This window comes from Oryzias latipes, chromosome 6 (genome assembly GCF_053564925.1).
Source record: "Oryzias latipes strain Hd-rR chromosome 6, Olatipes_Hd-rR_3.1".
Lineage (NCBI taxonomy): Eukaryota > Metazoa > Chordata > Actinopteri > Beloniformes > Adrianichthyidae > Oryzias > Oryzias latipes.
Genome location: NC_136242.1, coordinates 15,141,260 through 15,157,747, shown reverse-complemented (window position 1 = coordinate 15,157,747; position 16,488 = coordinate 15,141,260). Strand labels below are relative to the sequence as shown.

General features: G+C 38.1%; 1 protein-coding gene across 2 annotated transcripts in view; it reads right to left on the bottom strand.

Moving 5' to 3' along the window:
• Positions 1-16,488, bottom strand: part of plxnb2b (plexin b2b) — a 121,093-nt gene that overhangs the window by 24,030 nt on the left and 80,575 nt on the right. For both annotated transcript variants that reach the window (XM_011475918.4, XM_020703861.3), the window contains 16 exons: positions 14,436-15,541; positions 13,279-13,467; positions 13,075-13,200; positions 11,571-11,671; positions 10,449-10,578; positions 9,795-9,954; positions 7,624-7,735; positions 7,030-7,141; positions 6,581-6,676; positions 5,400-5,495; positions 4,704-4,791; positions 4,344-4,522; positions 3,647-3,795; positions 1,781-1,889; positions 1,040-1,176; positions 90-272 (listed from right to left, as the gene is read on the bottom strand). In XM_011475918.4, coding sequence (XP_011474220.1) covers positions 90-272; positions 1,040-1,176; positions 1,781-1,889; positions 3,647-3,795; positions 4,344-4,522; positions 4,704-4,791; positions 5,400-5,495; positions 6,581-6,676; positions 7,030-7,141; positions 7,624-7,735; positions 9,795-9,954; positions 10,449-10,578; positions 11,571-11,671; positions 13,075-13,200; positions 13,279-13,467; positions 14,436-15,539 — 3,071 coding nt within the window. In that variant the 5' untranslated portion in view covers positions 15,540-15,541. The remainder of the gene's footprint in view (positions 1-89; positions 273-1,039; positions 1,177-1,780; positions 1,890-3,646; positions 3,796-4,343; positions 4,523-4,703; positions 4,792-5,399; positions 5,496-6,580; positions 6,677-7,029; positions 7,142-7,623; positions 7,736-9,794; positions 9,955-10,448; positions 10,579-11,570; positions 11,672-13,074; positions 13,201-13,278; positions 13,468-14,435; positions 15,542-16,488) is intronic.

Sequence of the window (16,488 nt, the reverse complement as noted above, 5' to 3'; positions counted from 1 at the left end):
ATAGTGCAGGAAGAGCTGGAAAACAGGCGAGGCTGTAGATCTGAAGGACCATGACCGGGCAGTATTGGTGTAGCTTGTGTTCAACTAACCAGACAAAGCTTGATTTTGGGGTGTGATCCAGCACGGTGGGGTTTTCCAAGAATTTGAAGGCTTTCTGAATGGTTCTTGAGGTGCTCTTTCCATACTTCAAAGTGATGGGAAGATCTTCAGAGGGCACCTTTTCTCCTTTGTACTCTCCCGTTCTACAGGTGATCTCTTCTCCAAACTGCTCCCTGTCAAGGCAAAAAATCAACTTAGCATACACGCCAGCAGCCAAGCGCTGTTAAAAACCCACTCTGATGAAAATGTTTTTGGTCTTTTTAACCTGTTCTTGGGTAATTTGTCTGATGGTGGAGAACATAAATGAAGAAAATTAAGATCAAAATTGCATTTCTGAGTATTTCTTTATTTAGATCAGGAGTAGACAAAAGAAAGGACGTTTGAAAAACAAGTTTGTTTGTGACGTAGAAAACATGCTGGGCTGGGATGGGGTTAGGAAGAGGGGCGGGGTTGCTTAGCACTAATGGTCCTGCTCACAACTCAGAGGCAAATTTCTAGTGAACTACTGCTGCTCTGCAGAAACTTTGTCCTAGAAAAACGACACAGGTTTGTTGATTTTGGCTAAAATGGCACAATCACAATCAATGGGAACTCTTAAAATAGTTCAAAAGATGATCGGAGTGGGTCTTTAAATTCCAATCTGGCTGATCTTTTTCTTTGGACTATAAATTGAAATTTCTCCTTGGTATCGTCAGTAACAGCAACTTAAAATTAACTAATCCTTTTTGCTGCTTCATCAAAAGTAAAGGTCAGTTACTTTATACAGTGGGATACAAGGAGGATAAAAAAAGAAAAGAAAATCAATTTACAGGCTTCAAAGTACACAAATTTCAGAATTTGCATTGCATAACAAGTAGCTGTATCAACTGAGCAGACTTAATTGAAACAGAATAGGCCTTTGGCTTGAATACCAATTAGTTAAAAAAAAAGAAATCCTTACACAGCGCAGTGCACTCCTCCGATGGTAACCTGGACATCCACCTTACTTCCAGTCTCAAGAAATTTTCCAGAAATTGTAATGAGTGTTCCTCCAGCTTTGGGACCTCTAGAGGGCTTCACTGCAGTAGGAACTGGGTCCTAGTAAATAGGGGGTTGACGTTACTACACTCATACTGCACGCACATAACAGTTCTCTGTCATCAACAAGAACATTTCTTTGCACACTTTTTAATCTACTCCCACTCGCTTCATCAGAAACCCCTGACACGCAAACTCATACAAGCTCCACATGAGCTTGAATTTGCTGAGCAAACAAGTAGGTGGGGTACTTCCTAGTAGGGAAGTTTTAACAGAGCCAGTTAAATAGACATGCACAGGAATGATGAACAGCAGAAAAAAAAAAGACAGAGAAATGCTGAATGTCAACTGGGTAAAGACGAATGAACTCATTTTCTGGCTCCAAGTGCAGCTTTAGCAGTGCAACGTCCTTCTAGGTATTATATTCACCAACACACAAGCGTGTTGTTTTTGAACAGGCGTCTAACATGCCATGTGCCTAGTATAGCTTGATAAGTGTTCTGTGCAGCCAGGAAATTGAAAATATAATAGACTCCATAAACAATGACAATCTCAACTGAAGCGGATGATTCCCCCCTGCTTGGGATAGGGGAGAGTTGGGGTTTAAACCTATACTGTAAACATGCATAGTTGAACAGAATAAATGCATAGAGAGTATACCCACTCTGTAGGTGAAGCTAAAGCGAGACATTCCTCTTTTATTGTCGTTGACCTCCACCTCGACCTTGCCCTCATTGGGTGGCTTTCGTTTAGGGCCAATCTCGCAAACAACGCTGGACAGATCAGCAAAAAACATAAAAAATATTACAAGCAACACCTATTTTAATGTCAAGTGGTTGCAGTTCCATTTTTATAAACTAAAACTAAGATATCTTTCTGGCTACGATTAAGAACCATAGTCTCTCCTTCAGGTTCAATTCAACTAAGACTGAAGGAATGTCTTTTTTTTTGGTTTTTTCTTTTAAGTGATGACTGTTTATTTACTTTGCACCAGGGGCGGAGCTACGGGGGAAAAGGGGTGGCAGCTGCCCCCCCCCTGCACAAAGCTTTGCCCCCAGTTGCCCTCCAATTTTTGAGTCACTACAAGTATCATGATTGACAAAGATTAAGAAATGATCAATCCAAGCTTCTTTAAGCAAAAATAACAAAAAGCAATTTTTATAATAGCACTTCAGCTGAAAGAACTGCTGTTTTAATATTAATATAAATAACAGTAATACAACGGTTTGAAATATGTATTTTTGATCCTTTCATTTGTAATGGCTTTCCACCCTCCTGTTCTCATTTGCCACCCTTCCAAAGTCCTCTGCCCCCCCCCTACCACCCCCACATAAAAATGCTCCAGCTCCGCCACCTAATTTTATCCTGATATGCCCGTAGTAAAATTAAAACTCTCCTCATCCTAAACCTTTTTAACAATGTTTAAGACATAAACTGGTCTTGCTTCTAACCAGATGAAAAGGAAGTAAAAGGAAAAAACAAATCCACACTTTATTACCATTTTGTTTTTATATCATGGGTCAAAAAAAGGCTAACTCAACTATTATGATCTCCAACCCCACACTTCTGCATGTTATTGCTGCAGCTTAAATGAAATTTCAATGGAAAATGAGATAAAAAAAAAAGGGCTTTAAGTCTGCCTTTAAAGGAGCCAAATGCATAAGCAATTTGACTATGAATTGCTGCTAAATGCCAGAGCAAAGACATGTTTGCGGCAAAAGTGGATGATTTAAGAGTAAAACTCCTCCATCTGTTCACATAAATTCTAGTTTATGTCTCATCATGCAGATGGTGGGCCAAGATTTTGTTGTAAACGTGGCTCCATCCTGCCAGGTGTCAACGGTTCTGTCTAGTGGCTATTTTCCCTTTTATAGGCCATCTATTTGAAATAAACACTTTATAAAAACAGCTGTGGCTGAAGAGAATTTGGGTAACTTAAAATATGACCTTTTTTGTACCCTTACTCAATATGACATCTATGAAACTGAAGGGATGAAAGTCTTAAACACCAAAGGGCTAAAAAAATACAAATAATTTAAGCAGTAAATAAAAACATATGTTTTAATCTATTTTGAAAATGCATTTACAAAACAAATGCAAAAAAAAAGCACCAATCTTTATAGGCCTTAAAATTATGTAGAAACAACCCAAATGGCACAAAAAACATCATGTAATTATTTAATTAAAGCCAAAATAAAAAAGCTATGTGTAGAAATACTTAAAGCCTTTCTATTCCTTTGACAAATTACATTGTTTTTGTTCTAAAACTGACTAACCAAAGGTTTCATTTGTTTTTTTGGCCATTTTTACACAGTTTTTAAATGCCAATAGAAGAAGGAAAGTGAATACGGTAATATATTAAATTTATGATTATATTTGCTAAAGTTTTTAAACTAAACACATGTTGTTCTTTTAAAATTTGTCCACAACTATGAAAGACCTTAAAACACAGTATATAGGAATACTATAATATCATAAGGTCATTTGAAGCTAGAAAGCAAACAAATACAGCACATGGCACATGACTTACCTTTTGGATACAGAATACTTCTCCTTCTGATGAATGCAGGGTTCTCCAGCCACTGTGATGCTTTTAATGTCTTCCTTATGAATGCCAAGGTTGGAGCCAAATATGGTGATGGAGATGCTCCCATTTAAAGGACCATACAGTGGTTTGACCTGTGTAAAGAAACATGTAGGGGAATAAAATGTCAAACACAGAAAACAACACTTAGTGTGTTTGACAAAGCTTTTTGGGCTTTTTGATTGGATGAATCAGTGCCGTAACTCTGTATTAAACTGGTTATTACACACAACAGTTGCATCTTGCTTGCAAATAAACAGATTTATTTTTTGTATTTTATCTGCCTGTGTATCCATTTCGTTTCCAATCCTTTGGTTTGGCTAAAAGATGCAGACATAAACACTGGCTATGTTTGTTTACATTTTGTCAATGACAAAAAGGCCATAACAATTGAGCAAGCAAACAAAATATTGATCCAGTCTAGACATGACCAGGGAACATTGCAGCATGCTCACAAGGAGAATCCCAAATCTTCTGTCAACACCAGGACAAAACGGAAAACTTCACAAGAAATCATCTGTTCTGGCTAATGATCCAATCAGCAAAGGTCAATATCTTTTCACCGCTCATCACAAGTATCCGTTTTTGAGTTTCCATTTTAAAATTCAACATGACGTGATGACAACTTGTTGGTAAGACTCACGTCTGTGATCTCAGGGTTGGGGCACTGGACGTTCTGCAGATCCTCGTCCTGGTGGGTGCCGCAGAGCTTCTCGAACACACACTTGTTCTGCTTTCTGCACCACACACACTTGTATTTGGAGTCTGCGTACTTGCAGAGGCTGCAGTCCTCTCTCCCTTTGGCACAGTTGTACAGCGTAACTGATAAGTGGACAAAGCAGAGAAACAGGAAATCACCTGTCATGAACCCCTTAATTCCTCTTTAATAGATATAAAATGAGATATCAATTTAATGTATGATTTAGTTCAATTTGGAGATTAAAGTAAGATTAAATACATAAAAGTGTACAAAATGCTTCCATATTAAGGGGTGTAAATGTACCATTTAGTGTGCTGTCCACCTTCTTGCCAGAAGTCTTGTCCTTCACATAGAAAAGAACATTGGTCTCTGCGGTCTCAGTGTGGGGGAACTAAGAGAAAACACAAAAAAATTAATTAGAAATACAAAGTCCAGTGATTAATGGCACTTAAGCTCTTCCTTGCAAACAGTGTGGGCTGCTGTTCCTTGATGCCAAGAGTAAGCGAAAGAAAGAAAAATTATACCCAGTCTGGAGGATTTTAAGCTGAAGAAAATCAATGGTGGAAAAATAGCATAGCTGGGGGCAAGGCACAGTTTAAACCTCCCAATCACAGAATCCACAATGTAGAGATTGAGCTAAAATTACTCATGTAAGAGGAACCTGTCCATTAGAGGGAGCTATAGAATATCAAAGTGACCGCAAAGCTTTTAAAAGGCAATTTTATTTATGAACTTGAAAAATAAGGACAGCTCCACAAAGCTGAAAAGCCAGCATGTGGGTTGATTTGCTGCAGAAAAAATGGAATTCAAGTGGTCCTCTACTATATATTTCACTCTTTCAGTGTTGTTCTAAATTGCACTTTAAGAACAAGCTACCTAAATCAGCCAGAGTTCAAGGATCTGTACAGGCTGGGGAGATAATTGGCCGGGAGCTCAATAACGGAACAAAAGCATCGTATCAAAACTAGTATGAAGCAATGAGCCCACATCCATACTCACAATGAAGCCACTGAAATTGTAGAATTGCCCTCCTTCAAAGTTGACCTCCTCTTCTACATTTTTCATTAGCTCTGTGCCGATGGTGAAAACTTGACTCTGCAAGACATCATAAGAACAATATATTTGGTGAATTCTTGAATGGTGTTTTTCTGATCTGAGCTCAGCACAAAAACACTCAGGAAAGACATGATAGTTGCTCTTGAATGGATAACATCCATGAAATCCGGAATAGAAACAACTTCAAAAGCATAAAATCCAATAAAAAAAAAAAAATCATTCAGAAGGTTAGAGAGACTGATAACTAATCAGTTTTGGATGTCAAGTAAAGTAGTAGAAAAGTTTTTTTTTGTTTGTTTTTTATCAGCAATTACCAACAAAATATTCAAGATAAAAAGCTGAGGAATAATATTTAATATGTATGAAGGATTGAAAGTGTCTCCAGTGCAGAATGCCTTGATCTTGCCAGAGTTACATAAATGTTGGATTATGAGCAGATCATTGTTTTCATTCTATAATACTGGACTTATTTACTACAAAAGGTTTGAACATTGAAAGTTTAGGCAAGAGAGAAAAGTGTGAAAATGTTCATGTCTGTCTGAGAAAAGGGTATAAAGTGTGTGATTAGGGGTTTATAGCATTAAAACAAATATAATTCTGCTTCAAGGATTTCCCAGATCACAGGTTATTTTTAGAAAGTAACCCCCAGAATAAATGAGGGAACACTGTATTTCAAATCTGAAACTCAAACTCAACTCCATCCGCTGCCATGTGTGACATGCATTTCATGCAATTGAAAAATTTCAGGTGCCTTTTGAAGTAATCTTGATCAAGGAATTGAACTTCTCAATGGCCGTAATGTTTTATCAATCTGTGAATTTGAGCGCCATAGTAAATGTTTCCTCTGAGTATGTGTTGCACAAATATGTGCAAGTGTGTGTCGTACATGATGTGTTTAAGTTCAGCCTTTCATGTCACTATTTCTCGTTTTGCATACATTTGTTAGTAAAAGATGACAGCAGCCATGCTGTCATCTTCTCTGCATGTGTTTGGAAAAGTAGTTTTGACTTTACAAATCAATCAAACTAAATGATCCAACTCTTTCCTATTTTTTCTTTCTCTAAAGCTTAGCACACATGCACAACCTGCTGAGATTTAATCCACCTTTGGTTGCAGTGTTTTACCTGGTTTAGGTGCATCCCTTCAAAGCTGATTGGAGTCTTAACACCAACAGGGATCAGGCTGGGATCCGGATTCTCAAATCGAGGACAACTCATTCTCTGTAAAAACACAACTTAAAATTACAAGAGCTACTTTTATAAGCAGAAGTTTTAATCATGCAATCCACTTAATGGACACCCTTATCTTTGCCAACAGATTAGTGTATCACTGAAACATCTGCTGACTTGTAATTTCATATCTTGTGCCCTTAACATTTGTCATGCAAGATGGGAACAGATGATAAACAGATTTGTGCTTTTATTAATTTGTCTGGAGCAATTTGAATCTCTGAGCCACTTGATAATGTGTGATGTTCAGTTTTTCAGAACTGTTCCCTATTTTTGGAAGAATTTATCTGATGCATACTAAGAGTTTTAACAATATTGGATTTTTATCGCTTTGGGTGACCAACCTCACGGTGTCTGATGATGTGAGGACCTGTCACAGCGTCATTCCTGTCGTTGCAGGTATGATCGAGTATATTCCACTGACATTCCCACGCACTGGCCACGCACGACATGCACCTGAGGACACAGCAATACAAACTAAATTAGTGAAAGGAAGGTTAATGTTTCCACACACAAAGAAAATCCTGTAAAACATGCAGACTCATCAGAGCATCCTGCACAGAAATCTTTCCTGCTGACAATAAAATGAATACCTGTAACTTACACCTAAGCAAAACTCATTCATCATGGTGTGAAAGAAGTAAGGAAAAAAAAGGAAAAATGCAGACAAAAAAGGTGAGATCGACCTTTTTTCTTTTTTGATTAATGAAAAGGAAACTCAGGCAATTTCCTCGAGTTGGTTAAAGAAATATTAAAAAATGGAAGAGGTTTATCCAGAAAAACCATGCATCACAATTTACAAACAGAGCCTTGATGTCTCATCTGTTCAAGCATGGTGATAAATTTACATCAAAGTTGTCAGCTGATGCTGTGCTCAACGTCAACGTGTTTTTTCAACAGGTGACAGAGTAGAAGTGATTGGTGGGAGCTTTACTCACGGCACATTTTCAGAGTTCCTCACTGTGGCAGCACAGCTGTAGAACCTGAAGTCCTTAGTGGCAAGCTCCACGTTCTTGTTGACCAAAACTTTGATTGGTACAGGCACGAAATCTATAAAAAAGCAAGTGAGGTGAAGAAAAGTTATTGTTGCATGTGAAAGTAAAGGCATATTACACAATAAAATGTTCCAGGGAGGCCATTTACAGAATAGGCATATTGACACAAACACCAGAAAAAAAACGCTTTAAAAACACACTTAGCCTAATTTTAAGCCTTAATCTTAATATATGTGAGAGAGACTATTGTATAAAAGCAGCCCTACTACACATGGTCTAACGCAGGGGTCGGGAACCTTTTTGGCCAAGAGAGCCATAAACGCCACATATTTTGAAATGTAATTTCGAAAGAGCCATACAATAATGTAGTGTCCCTTTCCCACACTGAGGCACGGAGACTTAACCTCTTTTAAGGTTCTTTATTCTGGTTACTGCAGACCGCGACAAACGCCGAACAATTAATTCAGCAACTCCTGAATCTCTCCCGCCGAGACGAGACGAGAGCGCGTCTCCCAACTTTATATTCCCCTGCTCCCGCTGCAGCCCTCCCCTTTCCCTTATTCGGCCCATAGCTGAACCCCATTGGTCCAAACTACCTAACAACAGGCTGAGCGACAGAACTGAGAGCCAATCAGCTCTCTGCTTGATGCGGTCAATGAACTCCAGAACTTTTAACGCGGCCCAACAGCCATCCAACTCAGTCCGCGACAATATGTTTAAAACTAAAATACAAGTGAATGTGTGCATTTGATGTAATTTCAACCTTTTTAAAGTACAATAAGTCTGTGGATTCTTTTTAATACCATTGTTATGCTGTTTCTAATAAATGATGAGTATTTCTCGTGGTAGTTTTGCTGATGGTCTAGTCTGGTTTACGTGGTGAGTTTCTGCTTCATGCAGGCGTTGAGACTTTAAACGTGATCTTAGGTTGGTATGAATGTTTTGTAGATGTGAGACAGACTGCTCACATGCAGACGCGGAGCCAAACACACACTCACACGCTGCAGTGAGTGACAGGCAGTGGGTTTTACCTATTTACAATCCCTGCGCGATTCACCTGCTGCCTGTCCCCACAACACCTCAGCCCCACCCTCTGCTTTCTCCCTCACACATCCCGTCCCCGCAACTGCGCGCTCTTTCTCAGAGACGGGAGCGCGCACTTTTAGGCACGGCAATTCACAGGTTTCCGGGTGGTACAAACTCTGTGAATTAATAGACAATTTTAAACTTATACTAGTGCTGGCGCAGATTTGTCTCTCTAAGCACCGCTACTACTGCGCGCCTCTGCCATCGCATCGCGCACGAGAAGGACTGGTCTAATGAAGAAAAAAAATTTGAATTAAAGATTTGTCTGCGAGCCACATGTGACCATCAAAAGAGCCATATATGGCTCGCGAGCCTTAGGTTCCCGACCCCTGGTCTAACGCAATGAGGAAAACAACAATAGTTCACACCACAACAAATGTGTAACGCTTAACATAAACACGTTTTAACATAAACAATAGAGGATTTATGAAGTTTGTTCATTATAAATCTCATTAAATCTGAGTAAGTTTAATTTTAATAACTCATTTTTTAGACAATAAAACAAAAAAAAGTGTTTGTAAAAAATAAAAATTTTCTTTTTGTTTACAGGTAATTAAAAGATAAATGTATTGTGAAACACTAATAGGGCTCTTTCGTTTATCGCGTTACGTTCTGAGAATAACCGGCAATCAACTTGGCACAGAGGAGATTGAGCGACGAGGTCTCCAGCCAATCAGGCTGCAGGAAAAAGGGATACAAAATTGCACAGAAAAAAACATGCAAAAACGCGAGGCCACGAAAGGTGAACACTGTACATTTTACAAAATTGATATATTCTTGGGATTGTTTGTTAAAATAACAGAAGCTATTGTTTAAATGGAAAAAAAGTGTCATCAGCTAACAATACAAACAACTATATCAGTAAAACCTTGCAATTCTTAATTATTTATATAAAAAAAAAGCTTCAGACCCCAAGACTGAACCCTGTGGAACTCCACATGACATTTTTTTGTTCTTTGTTGTATGGTGTTAAGGTAACTCGTTATTTGCATTTAAAAAAATGATAAATGGATTACTGAAGAACAAACCTTGACCCTCAGGTGTTGGAGGAACAAGTGAAGGATGTGGCAAAAGACAAAAAACTTGACCAGAATCCTGCAATAAACCTTCAGTCAGGAAAGAATCAATTTTGCATTGCAACTGGTCAGATGGTCCAATGGCAGGAAAAGGTTGAATGTGTATTCGGACCTGAAAATAGAAAAACAAATACAAAGATTAAAAAAAAACTCTGATTAAAAGGGAAAAGATATAGTTTCAGTGTAGAACGGCTACATTTTTAGAATGTTTTCTGTCTTTGCATGAGTCAGTGCAACTAAAAGTGCAGACTGGAGAAAGGTCTCTGCTAAAAGTCAACAGATTGATTGAGAGAAAAAAGGAAACATGTTAGATGGAAAATCGGTTGCAAGTTACAGATGGATTGATCAAAAAGGATTTAGAAAGTAGGAAAATATAAAACAATAATAAGAGGAGAGGCAAAGTGCTTAGGAGATAAATGTAAACACAGTCAGGCAGGAAAGTTTTAAGACAGCTTGAATTTATGGATGGATCAATACAGGAAAGGAAGAATTAGAGCCCCAGTCTCTGATACATAATGCAAACAGTTAATAACTCAGGCTATAGACTTCTGCCTAATGCAGAGACACAAAGTAAGAAAGAAAACAGTAACAAGTGTAAATCCTTACAGAGCTTCCCCTTTTCTCACGAGAAAAATTCGGTGGGCTAAAGGATGCAATCTTGACACACTGCTGCGCCGGGCTCCAAAGCCAGCCGTTCTTTTCCTCTGCCCGCTTGCACTCGGACCTCCTGGTGCATCTTTAAATAAACCATGAACAACGCAGACATGAGATTGTAGGCTAACTCTGTGTAGTTCCTTACAACACAATTTAATAAAGCACACACATCACCTTTAGACGATGAAACTCTTTTTAACCTTGTGAACAACCTATTCACATCAACATCTTCTGTGCATCGAAAAATTTTAAAATAATTGAGATTAATATTTCTTTTGCTATTGTTTACTAGCACATGTCCATCACCTACAGTTGGAAGAGGTTTGGTATGAAACGTGGAAGTGGTGAAAATTTTGCAAGAGGCTTTTTCTTTCACAACTCTCGTCCGATCTATGAAGGGCTTGGTGTCACAGAGCTCATAAATGCTGGTTTTGGGCTTCTGCATTTAAAACTCTCGATTTCACTTGTAGCTACACACGTTTTCCTACAGAATCCCCTTCCTGCTTGTCTAGTGTGAACACGTTGGGCTAAATGCACGGTTATGAATCTTTGTTTAGCACGTTTCTTGAATGTGCGCCAAATGCCCAGTCTGTCCATAGCTTTAAAATGTGTGTAGCTACGTACACACGCGAGACTTTTGAACGCAGAAGTGCCAAGTACGCGTTTACACAGACTTTCCATTGAAAGTCATTGTTTGAAGCTTCACAAGAAGTAGTTATGTAAAAAAAATCCTAATAAGATATGGTTTTTTCTGTTTATGTCTATTAAAATTGGTTATAAATGTAATAAAAAATCTAATATTTATACACAATCAGACACAGTTAAAGCAAATGAGAGTAAATTACAGTCTAATTTATTTGCATGTAACAATAACTTAAATTTCTTTCAGCTTCGCAAAGAACAGGAGGTAGAATTTAAACACAGAGAAGCACTAAATGATTATGAAAGAAAGAAAACAAAAATGAAATAAACTGAAAAAATATCTTGCTCTACAGATGGAATTGCATGTGTAGGTGGTTGTCAGAGCCTATGCATTGGCAAATGCATGCATGAGTATAGGTGTAAGATTCATACCTCCCTTCCAGGACACACCAGCCACAGTAAGGGTCTTTCAGGTCCATGCATGATTGGCAGTCTGTCTTTTGGAGGCATGTCTGCACCGGCACCTTGGTGATCTGCAGAATTACGACACGGGATGCAATCAAACTGTGTATCTTGAGGGAGATTTCTGGCAAGTTCTGGCAGGACATACTATCATAATCATCTGCTGAAACAGTCTACTTCATTTTATTACTGTTTCTTCTTTACTACTAATTAGTGAAAATATCTGCCTAAAACCACATTTTATTTATTTTATTTATAGGTGTTACTTCGATATGCGATGTGCAAATAAGAAATTAATCTCTCTTATTGTCAAAAAATGAAAACTATACTCATAAACCCAAAAATGTTTTCACATCTTCAAATTGTTGCAACCATCCTCTACCTCACTTATAAAACGGTGGCTTTTAGAACACATGTGAACGATTTTTTAACTTCAACATATATGGTGAAACATGTAATGACCTGCCACAAATGGCACTATAACCATGTCAAATGGGACAGAATCGAAGCTATTTTGTCAAAGAGTATTACATCTGTAAGCCCTGCTTTATGGAAAGCCCAGATTTAAGCTAAAGTGCTAATGCAGTTGTAAGTATGTGTAATGATGTTATAGTATCCTATAGCACTATGATGTCAAAACGGACAGATTTCAGACAGATTTACAAACTTTTCCATGAAATAACAGACTAATGGAGAAATCATTACGGCTTTACCTAAATTCCCTTTTGTGGTGACAATGCTAAAACAAAGCTGTTTCACAACTCAAAGGGGTTGAAAGTATACTTTAAAGCTGAGGAGTCACATAAGGATAAGTGGATTCAGTTTTTCTTGTTAGTTCAGTTAACCCCAATTTCTTTTTAAAGCACTCCCAGAATCTGGGAGCACAAAGACACAACAACAAACATGCACATAGTTAGACTACAAATTTACGTTTTGCGTCTGCAGGCATAAAAATGGGCAAACCTGGGTGAGTCCAAAGAGAGAAAATCTTCACTAGAGTGCAGCATAAGGGCACAGTACGTCATAAGTGTGTGCAACTTAGATTATCTTTATAAATACGTCACTGTACAACTATCACATGCACGACAAAGGTAAGTTCCACTTGCGTGGTGTCCCGCAAAAGCCTTAAACTCCTGAGAGGCAGCCGCTCCTGTCTATGACCCTTTACGGGCACGGCCAACACCAAAACCCGCAGCTCACCCATGGGTGCAGGTGACTAATGCTTTAGTCATGGAGCTGTTTTACATAAATAGAGTTAACTCAGGAGTATTATTCTTGATACCTAATGTATCATATTTAGTTTTATTTCTTTCAGTCTCGTCTTTAACCTTTTTTCTGTAAAAACACCAAATCAGAACAAACATTTTGGTTATCGGTGTGGAGTTACGGTGTCTAGAATGTGAGTTTTGACTAAAGTGGAAATCCAAACTGACATGTATAAGACCCATTAAAAAGGAAGCTCTGAAAAACCTACCTTTCTTTCTGTGGTAATGTATATATGGTTGTGACTGAGGTCAAAAAAAAGGTTTCTATTAACATTCTCCCTCATGCCATCACCAGGAATCGTGCCGTAGTGTTCTGCCTTTTTGGCCAGGTGTACCTGGGGAAGGAGAGAGGACACTCTAAAAAGTTTGTAGGTAAAATATATAATAAGTTTTTTCCAAAAATGCACCCCCACCTTAAAGACTTCTCCTTGGTTGTTCCCCAAGAAGGCAACAGTGTGATCGTTCTCCACATCGATTGCCACAGCGGTGAGAAAGCCCTGGGTTTCCCACACTGGATCTGCCTTAAAGGCAAATTCTGGCCTGCTTGCCAGAGGAGATGGAAGAAAGTCTGCACCACATTTGTATTGATCTAGCATGTCTTTCTGCAAAATTCAGAAAATATCAAACATTAGCGATGTGAAAAACGAATGAATGTGAAAAACAAAAATGTATTCATGAAGTATGAAGTAAAACAGTACACAAAGGCATCTCTAAAAAATGAAGTTAGAGCTGAAAGATGCACCGGGTACAACAGAGTATTAGGGACGACATAAAGAGAAAAATAAATGTATCAGAATAAATTCGTCAAATTTTGAGAAAAACTTCTACACTTCACAGGAAGGAAGTAATAAAAACACAAGAAATAAACTCACATTTTTACGAGAATTAAGTCACACATTTGTAAAATAAGGGTTGTACAATTCTGCATCAGAAAGTTGTAAATTTACAAGGAAAAAGTGGGGATTTTTCATAATTAAACTGTTACAGTTAGCTTTTACAATTTTTTAACAATCAAACATAACCTGTCAAATATATGTTGCAGGACATTGCATTCTCATAAAGAATCATTTCAAAAAGACATTACTTTTTCCTTGTAAAACTTTTTAAATCATAATTTTATGACTAAACTCGTAAAACGTTGACTTATTTCTCATAAATTTACAACTTTATTTTGGTAAAATAAAGTTTTTTTTCAAATCTTTTTTATAATCTTACATTTTTCTCAAAGTTTCTTGATTTTATTTTAGTAAGATTTAGACGTTTTCCTTTTAATTTGATATTTTTCCTATAATTTTACAACTATACTCATATTTATTTATCTTTTCTCTTGTGATGGCCGTAATAATCTGTTGTAGCACAATTTGTGACTTTAATATCTTTAAGAAAAAATAAGTCTAACCTTTAAATATCTCTCCATTTTCAGGGTTTCATCAAGTAAAACATCTAAAAAACCTGCTTACATTTTTTAACTAATCTGTATATCTATAAAACGTCAGACGTCCACATTTACTGAGAGCATATTCTACACATATTTCATGGATTTCACAGTGAGTAAAAATTAAGGCATTACCCTAACGTTAGAACTGCAGACAATATCCTTTGGAGAAAAGTAGGGTGCATACACAGCAGGCTTGTTAGAAATCTTCCCAGAGTCACTGTAGCATGCACTGATGATCTCCATCAACCTCCCATTGATGGAGCCGAGGGGGTACATGCATAGGGCGGATTTATCGTCGTCCGAACTTGCCACCATGAACAACACTTTACTCATCGCATCCCGATTCCCGATGATATTTTTGTCTATTAATTCCTGAGCCAGATATTTTCCTGGAGAACCCACAAATGCAGCTTGGACTTTGTTATATTGGTTTTTTGTTCCACAGTTCAACTGAAGTTCCGTGTGGGAGTAGTAATAGGAATCGTTTTTGCAAAGACGCGATACAAAGGTAAGGATTTTGTTATCCGTACCGTCAAAAGTTCGAGAAAATAGGAAATAGATAAAACCGCCCTCCTCGAAGGCAAAACGAAAGTCGTGCATGAATTTGGGAGCGTACGACTTTGTCTGCACCACTGCAGGCTCACTGATGCTTTCAAACACAACCCAGTCCTGGAAGTCCTGAAGAATTCGTGTGCTGATGAGTATTGCACTGTCCTGGCTTCCGTAGCCCTTTCCAACAAAAAAAACATCAAAGGTGGTTTGGTCTTTAGTGTGGTTTGACATGATGCCAACCACGTTTACATCATCCTCAATGCTGGCAACGTATGTTTTCTCTCCTTTATTGTCAGTGTAATACAGCTCCTTTCCCACATTCGACAAGTCGCGGAGGGAGCAAATGCCTCGATAGCGACTGCCGCAGACGATGAGGGAACCATTATTTTGGTTGACCAACAGGAGCTTGTTGGTGTTGGGCATGGGACTTGTGTCGTGGCAAGATGAAGCAGGAGGCGTGCAGGTCGGGGAGTCCTCTTTGGGACCCGTCTCTGCGCTGGCCTCAAATTGAAGAGACGGTCCGAGCTGAAAGATGTTGTTGACTGCTCCCAGGTAGATGCGGCCCGTCTGCCGGTCTTGAACCACATTGTTAATGAGAGTCTTGGTGGGGAACTCCTTGATGGGGTCGGCATGTGATGTGGACTGGCAGAACAAGAACAGGAGGAAGGAAACCCAGCATGCCATCTCTGTGAAAACAAAAAAGACATTGGGGATTAATTGCCATCCAAACAAGATTAAAATTATATTTTTTCTTTAAATGTCATAAACAACAAACCACAATAGAAGTAATTCAGGTAACACAACCTCTGATTTTTCACTAATGTATTCAATTCAAAGGACATGTTATGTTAGTTGTTTGTGTTGAAATATTAATAAAGAGATCAATTTCCCATTTGGTAATTACTAACTTCAAAGTGGCATTGACTAAAGTGCATTAAGCAGTAAATTCGATTTTGCAAGTGTCCATTCTTAAAGACCCACTGCGATGGAAATTCTGTTTTTTGGTGTTTTAACATGTTCTTTTGGCATTTTTCTAAAAAGAAAATGATATATTGAAGACATACAGTATTGAGCTTTAAATTGCATTTCTAAGTATTTTTTTAAAATCATTGTGAATCAAAATGCCGTTTGAAAAAGAGCAGAAAAAATACGGGCGGCAAGCTCCCTGCTCCATTCCATCCTGATGCATCCGCTTCTAGACAAATTGATCCATGTACTTCGTTTTCCTCATCTGAGCGTGTAAACAGATGGATGATGGGAAGTGGAGTTACTCTGTAACAGCAGTCCCGCTGACAACTCAAAAAGCAAATTTTTAATGAACTTCGAATGTGCCGCAGAAACTCCTGGTAAACGACAATTTAAAATAATTGTCTCAAAATAGTATAATCACATTTAAAAGACCACAGGGAACGCTTTCAAAATAGATCAAAAGATGATTCAAGTGGGACTTTCAGTAGCCGCAGAGTCACGATTATTGTCAAAACAGACAGCAGGATCTATTTTAAGAGAGATTTTAAAACAATTCTCCACAACGTTTGAACAAACTGCAGAAAAATCCAAAATAATGCAGCAGAAAAATATTCACTGGACTTTAGTTTGAAAAAAAAAGACTTTATGACTCAATAAAAAAGTC